Genomic DNA, 18,994 nt, shown 5'->3' with positions numbered 1-18,994 from the left:
ACACAGCACATCACAGCCGCCTAACACTAATGCTCATGTGGTGGTCAGTGCAGGGCTTCCCTTGCACCCAGAGAGCTCGTGGTTGTATTCATTTCATGCTGGCGTGGCGTGGACTTCAAGCCATCCTAAAGATTTACTAATAATACCGAGTTACCTACGCATTCCTCGTCAAAACTCTACAGCGCTATGAATGTTTTATTAATCAAATCATCCGTAAAATGGACCCTTACTTAACTACGTGTCCTCGTATAATAATGCTGGGATTGAGGAGTGAAGAATACGAGTACATATGGATATGATATCATAGATGGCTGGCCCTTGAGTGAGAGAGAGTCCCGTCATGGCAACTCACTCTCATCAAGATAGAAGATGTAGGTTTTGCGATACGTGTGTGTGTGTGTGTGTGTGTGTGTGTGTGTGTGTGTGTGTGTGTGTGTGTACCTTATAATAGTTACAGTAAGCGCCTTAAAACTTCAGGAGAATTAATGTGAAACGTACGAGTGAAGTGAACGAAAATAATCTGCGTGGGTAGTAACTGGCTCTGGGGTTGTGAGAGAAAGACAAGGGCAAGTGTCCTGCATTCCTTATCTCGTGACAGTCAAACACATCAGTACACTCCAACACCCCACACACCACACTCGCCCCTCCTCACAGCACCCGTTCATCCAGCCCCGCCCTCCTTCACTAGCACTATTCTGACTGTCTCATGTATTTCGTGACAAACACATACGTATATTCACACCCACACACCACACTGGCCCCTCCTTACACCACCCATCCAACCAGTCCTGCACTCTTCCACTAGCACCATTCCCACTGCCTCGTGCCTCAACTATCAATCTCCCCCTTCCTCTTCACCCAGCCACTCTAAACTCTCCCCCAAGCTTCCCTCCCCTCACTCCCTCTCTCCCCGCTCTCCTCTAATCCTCACGTGCTCTCTCAGCTGCCTGTGTGCCATACATTTTCGCCACTTGCCTTTTTTCCAGCCTTCCTCTCTCCCAGTACATGCATCCGTACAAAGCTTCCTACCCGAGATAATGGTGTCTCTTGCCTTCCCTCCATCTCCTTCCCACTTGGAAAGATCAACATGCAAAGCAAATAAACCAAGTAAACGTTAAGCTCTTGATATAAACAATGAGGTTGATTTGATATTCTCCCCAATGCTTCGCTTATATGCAGAGGCGTCAGTTAGAGGAGGAGGAGGAGGAGGAAATGGAAGAGGAAGAGTTTGTGAGGAAATGTATATTATAATAACAACAATAGCTTCGTCACGTTGCTACCAAATTCTTTCCTTGCTTGATATCAGCGAATTTTCATTATAACTCGTCTACACTTAAGTGCAGTGGCGCCAGATAGAGAAGGAGATAGAGGAGGAGGAGGAGGAGGAGGAGGAGGAGGAGGAGGAGGAGGAGTTTCAGTGAAGAATAATCATAATAACTACATTAGCTTTGTCACGCCGTTATCAAACTCCTCCTTGCTTAGTGTTAGTGAATTTATCATCATTACTCGTCCTGGAACGCGCTGGGCCACATCACGTGCAGCTTACTACACTCCCACCTTTGTTTGTACGATGGCTAGCAACTGACTGCACTGACATCCTAATACCATCCTTCCTTATACGTGGTGAGTGACGAGAAGACTCACGATGTGGCGTCAGGAAGTACTAACCTGTCTGCCTCCTGCGAAGATCATCAACACCTGATAAGATGCGCGGAGGTCAAGTAGGAGGTAATAGATGTTGAGACTGCAGAAAGAATAGGTTCACTCGGCAAGTCTCACTCCCGCTCACCGCAACGATGTTTTTTTTGTTTTTTTTTTCTTACTCAATTCGCCATAGAGTGTATTTCTTAAAGAAGTTATTGAAATGTACGTAGTTTTGTTCCGTCTTACTTCTCCGTCTCTGACTCTTCTTCCTCCTCCTCCTCCTACTCCTCCTCCTACTCCTCTTCTTCTCACTCTTAATTCTCTTTTTCTTACTTTTAACCCTCCTCCTCCTCCTCCTCCTCCTCCTCCTCCTCCTCCTCCTCCTCCTCCTCCTCCTCCTCCTTCTCATCCTCCCCCTCCTCTTCCTCCAGTAGTCGTACGTATATTCTACATTTTTTCCTACTTCTGCTCCCCTCCTCCTTTCACCATCACCATCATCAGCATCAGCATCAGCATCATCCTACAGAAAGTCAGTATTTATATATTAAGAAAACGATTGGATGATCACAAAGGCGAGTAAATATCGTTATATAAAGATCAGAAAAACACTGACAGACAGAGACGCCTCCCTATCCATCGCAGGGCCACATTGCATCACACAAGTGAGAAACTCTAACACTTGTGAGCCTCTCCACCTCACCTTCACCACCCACGATCTGCTTAGGAGGCCCAGAGAGAGAGAGAGAGATAGAGAGAGAGAGAAAGTAGATATGCAGACAGACACGGATAAATAGGCAGATAAACACACACACACACATACACACACACACACACACACATATATATATATATATATATATATATATATATATATATATATATATATATATATATATATATATATATATATATATATATACATATAAAGGTGGAGAAGAAGGAGGAGGAAGAGGAGCTAGAGAAGCTGAAGGAGGAGGAAGAGGAAGTCGCGAAGAAAGAAAGAGAAAGGGGGAGATGACGGAAATGATATGTTAGGGAGGTAGAATGTTAATGTGTCGCTTCCTTTCTACCTGGCTACGTCACTTCCTGTCCTTTACTAAGATGTATCCTGATGACTTTTACGTAACATTCAAACCAGACATTGTTCGTCCTGCAAACAAACATAGGATGAACAAGGCTTTGTGTATAAACATATGCATGCACACCATATGCGCGGCACACCTCCCTTTATAGTCGTGATTTTTTACCAAGAGAAGAAAACAATGAAAGCCACTTAAAAGATTCCAGGTGCCTGTAATTCTTTTGACGTATCACAGCTGCAAATTGGCTTGTTGTTAATGTTCTCTGGAGGGGAAACCCAGTGCAGAGTACAGACTTCTGCGAGGCGTCTCCTTCCGTGTTTCTGAGGAGAGAGAGAGAGAGAGAGAGAGAGAGAGAGAGAGAGGAGAGAGAGAGAGAGGAGAGAGAGAGAGAGAGAGAGAGAGAGAGAGAGAGAGAGAGATTTTAAATGCACTCCAGAGACAGCCCAACCAGCTTTTGAAATGGTACAGTCACACGCACACCAACTGCCCACCAGTGTTTCAGACGGTAGGCCCACAGCCGCATCAACATCCCAACCAGCTTTTCAAACGGTAGTCACCCTTACCCTCACTAATAACTCAATAACGTTTCCAGACGGTACACTGACGCCCCCAAGAACGCCTGACCTGCACCACTCTGTAGCTACGATTTCGTCAGGATGAGTGAGGAGAACGGTACCTCGGACACCTGCACGCCTACCCACGAACAGAACCCCTACGGCCGCTCTATCGTCTTCCTCGGGCGGGAAAGATCACCTGCCTTCGTCACCGAGTCTACCCGCCTACCTGCCCGCCTCACCCCTGGCCAGGTGAGTGAATGTGTATTCCTCACCTGTATTATGTAAAAGTTGATATGCTGGCAATTAACTCCACAAGTGAGCGTTCCTGTGAATGGTGCGGTACTAAAGTATTGAGATTTGCTGGTTGTACTTGTTATTCAGAAGTAGTAGTAGTAGTAGTAGTAGTAGTAGTAGTAGAAGTAGTAGCAGTAGTAGCAGTAGTAATAATTAGTAATAGTAGCAGTAGTAGTAGTAGTAGTAGTAGTAGTAGTAGTAGTAGTACTCCTAGTAACAATAGTAGTAGTAGTACCTAGTAATAATAGTAGTAGTAGTAGTAGTAGTAGTAGTAGTAGTAGTAGTAGTAGTAGTGGTAGGAGGAGGAGAAGAAGGTAGGAGGAAGAGTGAAAGCAGCAGCAGCAGCAGCAGTAATAGTATAGTAGTAGTAGTAATAGTAGTAGTAGTAACAAGAGTAGTAGTAGTAGTAGTAGTAGTAGTAGTAGTAGTAGTAGTAGTAGTAGTAGTAGTAGTAGTAGTAACAGTAGTAGTAGCAGCAGTAGTATCACTTACGTATGATGCGTCACAAATGGCCCTTTTGCGCACATGCCCGCAATTCAAATTGTGTGTGTGTGTGTGTGTGTGTACTTGCGTGAGCATACAAACAGGTCGGTGTCTTCCTGCAGGTGCTCGTCAAGGTGGAGCTGGCAACAATCTGCGGCTCAGACTTACACACCCTGAACGGAACCAGAACCACATCACAACCCTGGTAAGATTAAATCCTCTCTCTCTCTCTCTCTCTCTCTCTCTCTCTCTCTGCGTCTGTCACTAACCACGACAAAACGATTCTCACAGTTTATCTTCACGTCTGTACTTACCTTCACAGTGAGGAACGTGAAGAAATCCACACTAACTCGAGCACGCCCCCCACCCCCAATATAGACACGGAAGTATCTGCGCGTACAGTACACATACACACACACACACACGCACACACATTGGGCTGAGAAAACAAACGCCAAGCCTCTCTCTGTTCACTTTCACTTCCTTCACACACACACACACACACACACACACACACACACACACACACACACACACACACACACCTCCACGTGAGCCAGTTACCTTCCTCGAGCTATTTGAGAGGGAGCAGAGAACAAAACGCATTAAAATTTCATAAAGAAAAAAATATCTGTTATCAATTTCAACCGACCATTAAATATAGAGGCATGGGAAGGATGGATAGAAAACCATAATAGTAAGAGTATCATGCTTTAGAGAGGCAGGGGAAGGGAAAAAAATAATAGAAAAAATAGTAATTGAATAAAAAAAAGATGGTATACTCACTTAACCACTCAATACTTTTTTTTCTTATCAAGAGGAGAATGATGAGAAGGTTGTGATAAATATTGATGTTTCTATCTTGTTATTCTTTCAACGCTTGTGTGCAAATGAAATTACTTGGGGCGCCTCGCATGGAAATGTGTAGAAAGTAATGTCAACATGTTATGATATTACTGAACTGTTTATGTGACAACTTGCAGAGAGAGAGAAAGAGAGAGAGAGAGAGAGAGAGAGAGAGAGAGAGAGAGAGAGAGAGAGAGAGAGAGAGAGAGAGAGAGAGAGAGAAGCCATACTATGTCTGTGTTAAAAATAAACCAGTTGGAAGGAATATTTAGGCTGGAATCTTGCGTTTGTGTTCATGTGTCTATATTGCACCACCACCTGGCATTCCTCGACCTCTGATTACATATATATTTGTTTTATTATCCTACCCCTCCTCTTTCCTCCCCAGTCGTCCACCACCACTCAACCCCTTTTCTCTGTGTCCGTTTATGTATCTTCACCACCACCACTACCTTTCTATTTATATTATCAATTTTCCGTCCATTTATCATCCTAAGTTCTCTGTCGTATCTCCTTTACCTCATATACATCCACTTCCCTCCTCAGTCTTCCATTATCCCTCCACTCTTTCCACCTACTCCCTTCCTCCCATCGTCTGAAACCTGAGACTGATCCACAATCACTTTGAAAAACAGCACAGCCTTCACAGCACAAGGAGAGGATATTTATTGACTTCAGTGAGTGTCGAATCGACCCTCTACCTTATTGCGTCTCCCCTGACTGTGTGTGGAGGCCAGAGGAGAGTGATCGTTTGTCTTTGTCTGCCTAATTTACCATTTAGTTGCTGAGTGGCTAGCTTGGTGCGGGTCTAGCTGACTTAGATACTGGAAGGCTGACAGAATGAATGATTATGCCCGGTTAACTAAATATGGTTAAAATTACCGGTACCATTATGCTCCCGGTTATCTTAATGGATGGATTATCTTAATGGATGGATTGTCTTTCCTCTGCCACCCACCAGTGTACTGGGCCACGAGGGCAGCGGTCTGGTGATAGCCTCGGCGAGAGAGGGATTGCGGGAGGGCCAGCGGGTAACGTGGGGCGTGTGTGCCTCGTGCAACAAGTGCCTCCACTGTTCCATTGGGCTGGAGAACAAATGCAAGACGCTTCAGAAGGTGAGTTATGACGAGGAATAGTAAAAATGAGGAGCAGGGAGCAGCGGCGTCGCTCTGAGGTGAATAGTTGGGTTCCTTGAACTTTCTTGAGGGAACATCAAATTTTGTAAGGAAGTCTTGTAAAGTTTGAAGTTTCTTATACTTGAGATGAATTTGCAAACGAACCAGCTAATTTTTCATATTTGCCATACCGCAGATGATTCGCAGTAAATAAGCCAGCTATATAACATTGATGTACTGAGTGCTCGAGTTGGAACCTCTCAGGTCGTAACAGAGAAACTCCTCCAAACACTGGCCTTGCTCCCCCTCAAGGAAAATATATGACTCTTTCTTCAACCCAACGAACCGCCGTATAAGGCAACCTCAGTACAGGCTGTATTGCTATAGCTTGACATCCTAGCTCTCTCTCACTTGCCATTAATCACATCAAGTATTGTACCACCACTACGCACTACGTACCTATGTGGTTAAGGCAAAGTCCATTTTATATATATATATATATATATATATATATATATATATATATATATATATATATATATATATATATATATATATATATATATATATATAAAGAGAGAGAGAGAGAGAGAGAGAGAGATACAGATAGATAGATACATAGATAGATAGATAAATAGATAGATAGATAGATAGATAGACAAACAGAGAGATAGATAGATGGATAGATAGATATAGATATAGATGCATTTCGAAACAGATTATCTTCCTTAAATAAAATGTAAACTTTCAACTTAAAAACAGGTATACATGCACATAAAAGCCATTCACACACACACACACACACACACACACACACACACACACACACACACACACACACACACACACACACACACACACACACACACCACACACAGTTTATCACTTCATTGCCCCCTGTCCATGGCGGCCCGCACGCCCAGTGTGGACACACCGTGGTGTCCGCCGCCCCTCTCTTCGGGACATACTCCACCCACGTCCTGTGTCCCCCTGGTACACCAGTGGTTCCTCTGCCCCCCGCCCTCACGCCCACACTAGCTGCCCCCATCAACTGTGCCCTTGCCACCATGGTCAATGCACTCTCCAAAGTGCCGCCCTCGCCGCCTCTGGGCCAGCCTGGGGCGTCCGTGGCCCTAGTGCAGGTAAATAACATTTCTCTCTCTCTCTCTCTCTCTCTCTCTCTCTCTCTCTCTCTCTCTCTCTCTCTCTCTCTCTCTCTCTCTCTCTCTCACCTCATGAGGACCGCGAGGTCTGCTGTGGCCTGTTTTTCTATGTAACTCTACAGTATGTAAATCTCTCATGATATGACATGGCATGACATCAGAGAGCGCCAGTATCATACACAGTAACAGTGGACACGCGCCGCACCTTTCCTCCCCAGGGGGCAGGCATGCTGGGACTGTACGCCTCCGCCCTGCTTAAGGAGGCGGGATTCTCCAAGGTGTTCTGTGTGGACGTCAACAGAGTGAGACTGACGAGAGTGGTGGATTTCGGAGCCATCCCAGTGCATCCTGATCAAGGTAAGAGGAGGAGGAGGAGGAGGAGGAGGAGGAAGAGGAGGAGGAGAAGGAGGAGGAGGAGGCATAAATTGACGCTGCCAGGAGCCACATGAACTGTTTTGTTTCTCTACACGCAGAGGAGGAGGTGATTCCCGCGGGCAGCGTCGATGTGGTCTTCGAAGTGTGCGGCAATAAAGAGGTAGGCAAAAATAATCTCTCTCTCTCTCTCTCTCTCTCTCTCTCTCTCTCTCTCTCTCTCTCTCTCTCTCTCTCTCTCTCTCTCTCTCACACCGAGCGCCTCTCCCTAGGTGGTGAGCCAGGGCGTGAGAGTTCTGAGGGAGGGCGGGACCTACGTGCTGGTGGGCCTTGTGTGTCCCTCCGATGCACACCTGCCTGTCACCGCTCTAGTGCTCAAGTGCCTGACGGTCGTGGGTAAGTTCTCCTTCTCCTCCTCCTCCTCCTCATCATCATCATCATCATCATCATCAATACCCTCTTTCTTTTTCTTCGTCTTCTCATGTTTTATTAATTTATTTCATTTTATTTTTATTTATTACTATCATTTATTTATATATATTTTTTTATGTAGAAGGGGCTCTGGTCAATGTCTGAAGAGAATGGTAAAGAAAAAAAAATATCCACTTAAGTACCAGCCCCTAAAGAATACAACCAAAAGGAGTTATTCAAAAACTAACTGCCATAGCTATAAACAGTCCTTAAGTCCTTCCCTAACCTCATTCCTTCCCAATCCTCCCCCTCGGTCAGGCGTGCACAACTACACGGCCAAGCATCTCCATCAGGCTGTGACCTTCATGGAGCGCCACCACGACCGCTACCCCTTCGCCTCTCTAGTCGGGCTCGTCTACCCACTCTCGGACTTCAGGGTGAGTCAGTGAGTGGGGCGGGAAAACTTATATTCCAAGAGAAAATATATGAAAATAACAGTATCTCTACTTCTAGATTCTTGGTTTTACATTTCGTTCAAAATCTGAAGTAATATATGTTCGGAAAATTACCAATAAAACTTTTTTTTTTTTTAATGTGGAAGGCTACAGTTTTGCACGATGGTGATATAAAGTCAGCTCAAGTTGTTGCACAGTTAGCTCAGGCTCTTGATATTATATTACTGTTACGGAATGCCTGTATGGCTCATGATGACATAACCTTACCAAAGTAGTTTTTTTTTTTTTTTTTTTTTTTTTTTTTAGAAGGAGGAGGATGTAGAGGAAGAAAGGTAGTGGAGAAGGAGGTGGTGGTGGAGAAAGAGATGGAGGAGAAAAGGTGGTGGAGAAGGAGACATTAATGAGGATGGCGTGCAACATTTCAGTGTGCCGTGGAAGCTGCCCGAAGTGGCCAGTTCTTCCGCGTGGGAGTCAACCCTCAGCAGTGATGCAATAAGGTGTGTGTGTGTGTGTGTGTGTGTGTGTGTGTGTGTGTGTGTGTGTGTGTGTGTGTGTGTGTGTGTGTGTGTGTGTGTGTGTGTGTGTGTGCTACAAAAAAGCTATGTAAATCATTCTAGTCTCACATACTAAAGTGTTTTCAGTGTTTTATAAATGCACTGCGTCTTGAGTCAAGCTAGACTGGGATAACTTCAGTTAACACAGGATTTGGTCTACCTTTGATAAACACCGCAAATAAAACAACTGCAAAAAAAGAAAATTGTGTTTTAATATCCACAAGATACCTGTATATAAATACGTGTATGTAAATACAAATCTATATTCTACGTGCACTGACCCTATTAAGTGCAGAGGTAGTCTGAGAATTTAGAGGTTGCGTTATGAGGAAGGAACGGCTGGGTCATGGTCATAGACCACAGCGAAACAGAACAATCGTTGGTGGTGTTACGATATGGAAGTTGTAATTGTGGCCAAAAACACCACTAAGGGATCTGAATAGAGATTTGAATACCCAACAGTCAATGAAACAAAAATTAAATAAGTAAATAAATAAAAATACCATTTAATAACAATCAGATTCAAAGAAAGTGAATGAGCCACCTAATATTGTCAATATAATGAACGCAAGTATCTACATTACACACAATGAAAACTATTGCTGACACGTAATTTGTTATAGTACAGGATACGAAATCTCCAAAGAATTAAGATATATGAATGCGGGAAAACACACAAAAGAAGAGAGTGCCGGGTATACTTACCAACGTTACAGTGACGACCTGCCAGCGGCAAGATACAACCTTCGAAGGCACCAACAAGAACACCAGAACCTCCCTGAAGTGTCTGCCTGACCATCAAGGAGTCTAGAGAGTAGCAATCCACTCCTTGCTGATTGTCCTCTATCCTGCAGCTGGCCGCGCTTACCTAACTCGCTTGATAAATGCCACACACCACCACTGATTCACACCGAACCAGAAAGGAGTTTGCGAACAGCCTTTGAGACAATGGGGCACTTGAACACCCTGGCACCACATTACAATTTCACACCGCAGAGCACCGTGCGTCAAAATTACATAGAGGAAATAATGAGGCCCACGTAACAGGGTGAATGTATGTTTAGCGGAGCAAAGGAAGGGAACATGCTAATAATACACTGGCTTATTCTCCATGGGCTCTCCCTGCCTAATAAAACCAAATCATTTAAAATAATGGAAGACAATAACAAGCTTCCATCGTGATAACTGAGGAAGGCAAAGGTAAGATGCAGTTTCAGCCACAGTGGGACCAGAGATGTTTCTAGCATCTACGTTTTTCCTGCCCATTAAGCCTGAAATTGCATTATAATACATTCCTCAGTGGCATACTAAGGGGACGGGAAGGAGTAGTCGAGAGATGATAATGCAGAAATGTTTGAGAATGCAGAAATTATTCACCTTTTTCCAAGGGCGTTTATTTACTTATTTATCTACTCAGTGTAGTGCAGGGTACAGAAACAGCCTTCGTCGTCTTAAGGCTTTACTTAGCAAATGAGCCAACCACCGTGATGCATGGCGATCTAACACAGTTCCTTTTAGAAATCTCCTTACATAACCCTGGACCCATGGTTCGAGGCATCGAACCCACACGATGCGAAACGATACGAAAACCCCGGCTCGAAACATTTATGAGACCTGCTTCACTACTCATTTTTCCAACTGATAGTGCAGAAAGTTTATTTTTATTACTACAGTCGTGAGAACATTCGGGAAAGTCATGAAAACAGACAGACAGGTTGGGAGGTGGAACTGATTTTATTGATCTACTTATTCTAGCATTGTTTTTTGTTTGGCTATGGACCAAGAGGTATAATAATGTTGTGTGTGTGTGTGTGTATATATATATATATATATATATATATATATATATATATATATATATATATATATATATATATATATATATATATATATATATATATATATATATATATATATATATATATATATATATATATATATATATATATATATATATATATATATATATATGTTTTGTGTGTGTGTGTGTGTGTGTGATTAGTCTATGTATTCTGTTTCTTCACATGCAGATGGAGTTCATGGTCGGTTATTAAAGGAGTAGTGATGAGTCTATGACCTTGAACGTATGCAGCGCTCAAGACATATAACAGTCATCATCTTTTATTTTCCCTATTGTCTTAATATCCTGAAAGCGCATTCTCAAACATTTCTACTTATCTGTTATCTTTAATAGCATCTAGTGTAAGTTGTTGGGTGTGCATTCATAATTCTAGTGATAATTTCGCACGGATTCTGTCGCACTAACGAGAATTTGATCAATAATATCTTTCGTGGTCTTCGAAAATAATCCTTATGAGAGAAAAAAAAAAGTTTCAAATTACGAATCTTAATTTTCTTCTCTTCACCAGTACTTTTTATGGTAAGTACGTCCAGGATATGCAAGATACCATTTATATGACTGTACGGAAGTGAAACCTCTATTGTCCTGGCAAGCCAAGGCATCCCCATGTCCATGACCTTCCAGCACAGATCCCGGCCCACCTGTCTCTCACAGTATATATACAGCACATCCAACTTTCCACCTCACTTTTGCATCGACTCCTGCATCAACATGAAACTGGTAAGTATTATGTTATATTTGGTGATACAGTAGTCGCTCTTCGTTATTTTTCGTTTTCATGAAGACCACTTTTTTTTTTTTAAACATATTGTTGTTTTCAGCTTAAGTCTTTTTCTCAGCCAATGAAAGTCTTCCCGTAAGATGACTTAATAGAGATTCATGAGTTGCTGATCCACAATTGACAATTAGCACACTGATATGAGTGACAGAGTTATTTTCTTTTATTGTGATCTCAAACGATATATAAATTTAATAACAATTTGCAAGTACAAAATGGATGGTACCATTAGTACTCTACTCGTACGACTCATATTAATTATTAAATATTTACCCATTATTTTTATACGCATGAATTCTATTGAGAGTAGTCCCTCTAAAGTTTGATCTTGTCATAAGCATAAAGTTCGTTGTTTTCTGGCACCATTGATTTTCTTACCTCAAAACGGCAAAGAGTGGGAGAAAGAGACCCACTGGACTAACATTAAAATGGTGTGACAAGAAATATCATACGACGCCAAGTAAACATTTGAATGGTTTTGATATCTTTCCAGACAAGTTTACTGGCAGTGACTGTGGTGGTCCTCTTGTGTCTATTGGCATGGGAGTCAGCAGCTCTGCCAAATCCTGACCCTGAACCTTGGGGATGGCACAAAAAGCGCCGCTCCTACTATCCCAGGAGCCACTACTACCATCAGCAACGCCCTTACTACGGTGGCTACGGTGGCTATTACTACAATAGCCATAGGAACTACTGGTAAACCTTTAGGTAGAGATAATCACAACATCCATATAAGACACTGGTGATATGTAACACTGATCACAACACCTGTAGAAGGAGATAGTGAACCGCCATGTATGTAAGGACTGCTCTCTCTCTCTCTCTCTCTCTCTCTCTCTCTCTCTCTCTCTCTCTCTCTCTCTCTCTCTCTCTCTCTCTCTCTTTAATGTAACCTAATGTATTTCAGTGGAGCAAACGAGAAAATAAAATGCTTATCTTCTATATGTGAAATTCTAATTGTAGATAAATCCATTACCATATGACTGAGAAATTATAACTCATTAAATTTGCCTGTTGTTCATGATATTTTTTTTTTTATACTTCCTGCACAAACTGAAAATCGTCTAAGGCCCCTTTCACACGATGCCACCGGTGGCGGTCTCTGGTTACCCCAATGTGAAAGGGTCGAGTAACTGCAAGTAATCTCTCTGCTCTCTCTGCTGCTGCTGTTCCACGGGGGCTTCAGTTTCCATGGCTGCAGCAGGAGAGTACATCTTCAAGTCCTCATCCCCAGGCTCTCAGGCTGGGGTAGTTGCGTGGATGAGTATTAATGAGTAGATTTTTGGGAAGAGTCAGTGGACATTGGATGGATGGGTGGAAGATTTAGTGGGTGGTTGTGTTTATGGATGGGTAGGTCAAGGTATAGTGGATGGTAGGGTGGATGGATTGACTAGTGTAGGTGGGATGATGGATGGGTGGGTGAGCCTGTAGTTGGTGTGCGGTGGATAGATTGGTGAGTGTTGAGTGGGTGGCTGGATGAGTGGGCTAATGGAGGTGGGTGGGTGAGTGTGAGTCGGTGAAAAGATGGATGCAATGGACTTATGAGAAGTGGAGAGGAAAGTTTTTTTTTTTTCTACTCATTCATCTATTTATTTATTTACTTATTTTTATTCTAAGACATAAACACACGAGGACACTGCCTGAAGTTGATATATATATATATATATATATATATATATATATATATATATATATATATATATATATATATATATATATATATATATATATATATATATATATATATATATATATACACAGAGATTGGATGTCCGTAAGCATTTTTCATACCGAGTTGTTGACGATTAATATTCGCTACCAGAGGAAGTCGTATCAGTTGCAAGTGTTGAGTTCCAAAAGAATTAGATAATCATTGGAAAAAAAATATTTATGACCTGCCATGTCCTGAAGCAACTGCAAGTGATAAATATGTTCAGTTGCCTAGAAAACGTACCTGGCAAACAGGCACAAACCTTTCAGCCAATGAATTCGGTATGAAGGTATGAAGGCAGCGGCACTGCAGGTGTCCTAACTTTAGCAGGGAAAGTAGAGGCGAGCAAGGATGAGAGACTGTACTGTTTTACATCCTTGCAGTCGTGCACCGAGCATAGCGTTGCCAAGGCGACAAGAGGCGGTGACTGACGCCAGGCGGCAGCACTGATCGTGTAAACACTACTACCTACCACGCGGGAGGGACTGCACACCATCACATCACACCACCACACCACCGCAATGAAGATAGAAGAGGTCAAAAGCACCACCAAGACCCAGCGAATCAACGCACACTCGCACGTGAAAGGTCTTGGCCTGAGAGAAGATGGCACTGCCGAGCCTTCGTCCGCAGGGCTAGTGGGACAGGCCCAAGCCAGGGAGGTAAGCAACACACTACACACGGACACTCTAGCATGTATGTAAATGGTGATTGTAGATTGAATAACACGCGTAAATATTGCCATGCTCTCCTACACAGGCCGCTGGCTACCTGGTTGACCTGATTCGCACCAAGAGGATGTCTGGTCGAGCTGCCCTGTTTGCGGGGCCGCCAGGCACTGGCAAGACTGCCATCGCCCTTGCCCTTGCTCAGGAGCTGGGCAACAAGGTGAGGAGTGGACGGCTTTTAGTAGTAGGGAAAGATGTTGACAATTTAACATAGCAATTATATCTTGTAATTATATGTAAGGCACCTGTGGTTAGTCCTATCATAAGAAAACTTTCATAATAGTCTTTAGTGGTTTTGCTCCAGTTCAATACTAAGTGGCTTTGTTGCCAAAACATAGGCTGTGTGAGTGGAACTAGTAACCTGCACTTGCATTTTGAGTAAGGCTATTTTTTTTATATTTAAAGTGACACTTGTGGCTGATTTAATATGGCCAGATTTTATGGAGTTAAAAGCAGGGCATTATAATATATATATATATATATATATATATATATATATATATATATATATATATATATATATATATATATATATATATATATACACACACACACACACACCTCTTAAGTGTCCTGCATGAACTGAGTGTAATGACTTCAGCTTGCTTGCAGTACATATTTGAGGCGAGTTAGAAAGAAATTATTTAAATAATATTATATGTAATTTTTAGATAGTCACCACATAACATGTACTGATAACTTGCTGGAATCGATAGGAACCAGGACAACCATCTGCCTCACCATCTCTCTCTCTCTCTCTCTCTCTCTCTCTCTCTCTCTCTCTCTCTCTCTCTCTCTCCACATACATGCACATGCATACAAGTACACTACAAAGTTCATAAGTAGCTAATGAAATGGTGGTTTGATAAGATTATCAGTTTTGCATCTGAAGTGGGACGACCATGAAAAAGTAGGACAGACATTAAAAAAGTGAGACATTTTCCTACAAGCAGGACAGACATTGAAAAAGCAGGACTGTCCTGCCAAAAAGTGGGACTCTGGTCACCTTAGGCTGGTTGCATTAAATTCTTCTCCCACAAACTAGATAATTGTCACATGTGAGAACTGAGGATAAATTATATCTGGAAATGTGAATTGTAAGTTCTCTAATGGTTTGGTAGCTTTAATTTAACCATCATAAGTAATCAGTTTTATACCTTCTTGTATATGTTTTCCTTGACCATCTAATGGTGGCTTGCCAGACTGAAATGTCTTCAGCAGTTTTATCAGTACGGGTTTAGATTTCTTAGGGTCTATTTTGTACTGATACAATTATTTTGTAAATTAATGTACTGATTCATATTACAGGCAGTATAGTACAGTATAAAAATAAAACAAAAATGCCAGACGAAAGTCTGGCATTTTTGTTTTATTTCTTTATATTTACACTAAATTGATATCTTATTATCAGTAAATTCTGTGGCATTCATGCGAGGCACAGATCATCACTTGGCACTATACAAATTGGTTGTGTTTAGGGGTCTCAGACTATCTTGTCGGCAGGTTCCTTTCTGCCCAATGGTTGGGTCTGAAGTGTACAGTTCTGAGGTGAAGAAAACAGAAGTCCTCATGGAGAACTTCCGGCGTGCCATTGGTCTCCGCATCAAGGAAGTGAAGGAGGTGTATGAAGGGGAAGTGACAGAGCTCACTCCAGTGGAGACAGAGAATCCCATGGGGGGTGAGGTTGATCTCTAATGAGAATTCAATCATACATCATAATATGCCTGTGATACATATATGCTTTTTTGCTGGCCCTTATAAGGAGGAAGATTCTGAAGCTGTTATTAACCATGATGTTTATTGTATTTGTTTATTACTTGAAAAGGTTATGGGAAGACTGTGAGCCATGTCATAATCGGGCTTCGTACAGCCAAAGGCACCAAGCAGCTCAAGCTTGATCCAAGCATTTATGAAACACTGCAAAAGGAGCGAGTGGAAACAGGAGATGTAATATATGTGGAGGCCAACTCTGGAGCTGTCAAGAGGCAGGGACGCTCAGACACCTACGCCACAGAGTTTGACTTAGAGGTGGGTGTGTGTGTGTGTGTGTGTGTGTGTGTGTTGGAAACAAAATGCTGAATTTTTTGCTTAACTAGTTTGCTTCTGTAAATATTCTATCCTGTTGTACCTATATATTTTCTGATACACCTTAACTTTTGATGAAGTTAAATCATCAGATACCTAGTGTTAGTAAAAAATGCATTCTATACACCTGGCTGGTAAATAACAATACTCCACATATGAAAAACATCTGCCAGTAATTACTGATCTCCCAAAATGCCTCATTTCCTTAGATGATGTACTATTGCTAAAAGTGACTGCTGTAGCATTCAAACAGTATTTATGCTTTACTCCTGTAAATGAAAAGTTGGTCTGACCATAGCCAGTCATCAGCACTGTGGGTGGCATGGGTGGAAGCAAAGGATATTTCTATATCTTACTTTGCTCTGTGTGTTGCAGGCAGAAGAGTATGTGCCTCTGCCCAAGGGAGATGTACACAAGAAAAAGGAGGTGATCCAAGATGTGACACTTCATGACCTGGACGTGGCCAATGCTCAACCTCAGGGAGGACAGGATATTCTTTCCATGATGTCCCAGCTCATGAAACCCAGGAAGACAGAGATAACAGGTATTGAGCTATCTCTTGCTCCTCCTCTCCTCTCCTTTCCTTTTTTTCTTTTCTGTCTTTTCTACCTTGTTTTGAACCAACAGACCTGTTCCATGTTATTCCATTCCTTTGTTCCAGCAGAACTGCACTGATGTACTGAAAGTCAGCACAATCCTAAATGGAACTTATTTGTGCATATATATGCAATGGATAGTGCGAGCATTGAAAGTGATCATCCAGAGAAAGAATAATATGGCACTGAAGATGCACTAGAGTAAGGTAATTAGAGAGAGAGAGAATGAAGTTCCAAGACCATTCAAAGACAGTTGATTTCTTCTTCAGAAAAGCTTCGATTGGAGATCAACAAAGTGGTAGACAAGTACATAGATCAAGGCATTGCTGAGCTGGTGCCTGGTGTCCTCTTCATTGATGAAGTCCACATGCTGGACATTGAGTGCTTCACCTTCCTTCACCGTGCTTTGGAGTCGAGAATTGCCCCCATTGTTATTTTTGCTACCAACAGGGGTCGCTGTATTATCAAGTAAGATTTTTGTTACTTTTTGGGGATGATTATTGTGTTTTACAGGAAAATAAATTGTTCTTTACTTTCCTGTGATGCATGAGTAACAGACTGGGAAATATGATGGCAATTGCTGATCTCTTCAAGGGTTGGTGCCCTCTGTCATACCACATACCATCTTTTATATTCTATCTTTCATATACTATCCCAGGGTGATTGTAAACCTGATCCTGATTCTGCAATTTCTAGTTCACAGGGGTAGCAGAGTTTGAGTTAGTAGCATGGGATTTTTTATAATGAAATTTGAAAAGCTGCTTGAGGTATTCCCTTAATTGAAAGTATGTTTTGATGGTTAACTTTCTTTTCTTACACAGTTCCACACCAACATCTTTATAATGTGAATTTCCATTGGCAGAGGAACAGGAGATGTTGTATCAGCACATGGGATTCCCAGAGACTTGCTTGACCGCATCATTATTGTACGTATGAAGCCCTACGGACAGGATGAGGTGTCTCAGATCATACAGATCCGTGCACAGACTGAAGGAATCAAGATTGACAATAATGCCATACAGGAACTCAGCAGTATTGCAGAAAAGGCATCACTCAGGCAAGTGATTCACAGTGTACATCTGATCTTGTACATTGCAAAACTGTTAACTTAAGTAATCATATTCTGCTCAGTGGCCAATAGTTATAACAGGATATTATATTATACACAGAGAGATACATTGCCACTGTCTAAAGAGCCTGAGATTAATATTGGGAAAAGACTGGCAGCAGGCTGACCTTTCCAAGGAATGGTAGTCTACCCCACCTTCACCTTGTAAATATATATATCCTAGGGACAAGTTCCAGTAGAGGGAACCACTACCACCATCTGGGGCATTATAGAGATAAATATATCATTCCCAGTTTAGCTAGCGAGCCAAAACTGTGAGACCATGGTATATGTTTCAAAGGGCATTGTATCCTATTTTAGTGAGCTATCTTTTGCAGAAAAGAGAATATAATGGTAATGATGATGTCATTAATCATTTCAGATATGCTGTGCGACTTCTCACACCTTCAAATGTCATGGCGCAACAAAATGGAAATGAGAGTGTGACTGCGGAAGATGTAAGAGAAGCTGCTGATCTATTTATTGATGCAAAAACCTCAGCACAAATGTTGGCAGAAAACCCTGAAAAATTTATGAAGTGATAGTTAACTTTCAGGTGGATACTTATGAAGCAGATGTTATTAATAACTAGATAAATTTTGTGGTTAAGGACTGCAACTTCCTGCCAGTAAGTTTTGGTTTCATTATCATGTATAAAAAACTGGTCATCTGACAGACAAGCTAACATGTTAATACATTCCAGAAAAAAAGCTGCCTTGCAAATTTTGTTTTGAAAGTGAAGTATTTAAGTAAACATCCAAAATAATAATTTGAACATGATCTGAAAAAAATAATAATAATCTTAAGTCACATGCCAGGAGCTGAATGTGAAAAATATAATAAAAGTGTTTTTTTAAGTATTTTGTTATTACTTCAATACCTTAGGGACCTAATGGTGTATGAATTGGCCTGCTCAACTCACACCTTAGAGCATTTGTGTCCTGAGTTAGATTGAGACAAACTTTGGTTTTGCCCAGCACAGAATAGGCATGAGACATGAGCTAGGTATTCTGTGTATACCATGTATAAACCCCATCTCACCTTCCCATTCTAAGGGAATGTCAGCTAGGTGTACAATAAATGGAGGGCTTTGTTACAAGGAATAATAGATGGTAGAGTACAGCAGATCAATAAAATGAGAAATAAGGTAA

General features: G+C 41.9%; 2 protein-coding genes across 5 annotated transcripts in view; both read left to right on the top strand.

Annotated features, from left to right (window-relative positions):
* LOC135105490 (5-exo-hydroxycamphor dehydrogenase-like) overlaps positions 1 to 9,179 on the top strand; it is a 10,492-nt gene extending 1,313 nt beyond the window's left edge. For all 4 annotated transcript variants that reach the window (XM_064013618.1, XM_064013619.1, XM_064013620.1 and 1 more), the window contains exons 2-10: positions 3,319 to 3,532; positions 4,183 to 4,265; positions 5,868 to 6,021; positions 6,945 to 7,163; positions 7,403 to 7,541; positions 7,658 to 7,719; positions 7,829 to 7,952; positions 8,286 to 8,404; positions 8,848 to 9,179. In XM_064013618.1, coding sequence (XP_063869688.1) covers positions 3,383 to 3,532; positions 4,183 to 4,265; positions 5,868 to 6,021; positions 6,945 to 7,163; positions 7,403 to 7,541; positions 7,658 to 7,719; positions 7,829 to 7,952; positions 8,286 to 8,404; positions 8,848 to 8,910 — 1,113 coding nt within the window. In that variant the 5' untranslated portion in view covers positions 3,319 to 3,382 and the 3' untranslated portion in view covers positions 8,911 to 9,179. The remainder of the gene's footprint in view (positions 1 to 3,318; positions 3,533 to 4,182; positions 4,266 to 5,867; positions 6,022 to 6,944; positions 7,164 to 7,402; positions 7,542 to 7,657; positions 7,720 to 7,828; positions 7,953 to 8,285; positions 8,405 to 8,847) is intronic.
* A 4,557-nt stretch (positions 9,180 to 13,736) lies between these two features.
* Positions 13,737 to 18,701, top strand: LOC135105488 (ruvB-like 1). The gene is made up of 8 exons (XM_064013616.1): positions 13,737 to 13,988; positions 14,086 to 14,214; positions 15,558 to 15,732; positions 15,880 to 16,082; positions 16,515 to 16,683; positions 17,005 to 17,203; positions 17,598 to 17,792; positions 18,226 to 18,701. The coding sequence occupies exons 1-8, from the start codon at positions 13,848 to 13,850 to the stop codon at positions 18,383 to 18,385; spliced, it is 1,371 nt and encodes a 456-aa protein (XP_063869686.1). The 5' UTR covers positions 13,737 to 13,847; the 3' UTR covers positions 18,386 to 18,701.
* Positions 18,702 to 18,994: the final 293 nt, after the last annotated feature.

Source organism: Scylla paramamosain, chromosome 12, assembly GCF_035594125.1.
Source record: "Scylla paramamosain isolate STU-SP2022 chromosome 12, ASM3559412v1, whole genome shotgun sequence".
NCBI classification, from domain to species: domain Eukaryota; kingdom Metazoa; phylum Arthropoda; class Malacostraca; order Decapoda; family Portunidae; genus Scylla; species Scylla paramamosain.
Note: the sequence above shows the minus strand (reverse complement) of the source record. Positions and strands in the feature narration are given on the sequence as shown.

Bases quoted from the DNA above. Each gene is read 5' to 3' on its own strand.
- LOC135105488 (XM_064013616.1), top strand. From the start codon at position 13,848: ATGAAGATAGAAGAGGTCAAAAGCACCACCAAGACCCAGCGAATCAAC. The intron at 17,204-17,597 runs GTAAGATTTTTG...TTCCATTGGCAG, and splicing joins AGGGGTCGCTGTATTATCAA to AGGAACAGGAGATGTTGTAT. The intron at 17,793-18,225 runs GCAAGTGATTCA...TAATCATTTCAG, and splicing joins GCAGAAAAGGCATCACTCAG to ATATGCTGTGCGACTTCTCA.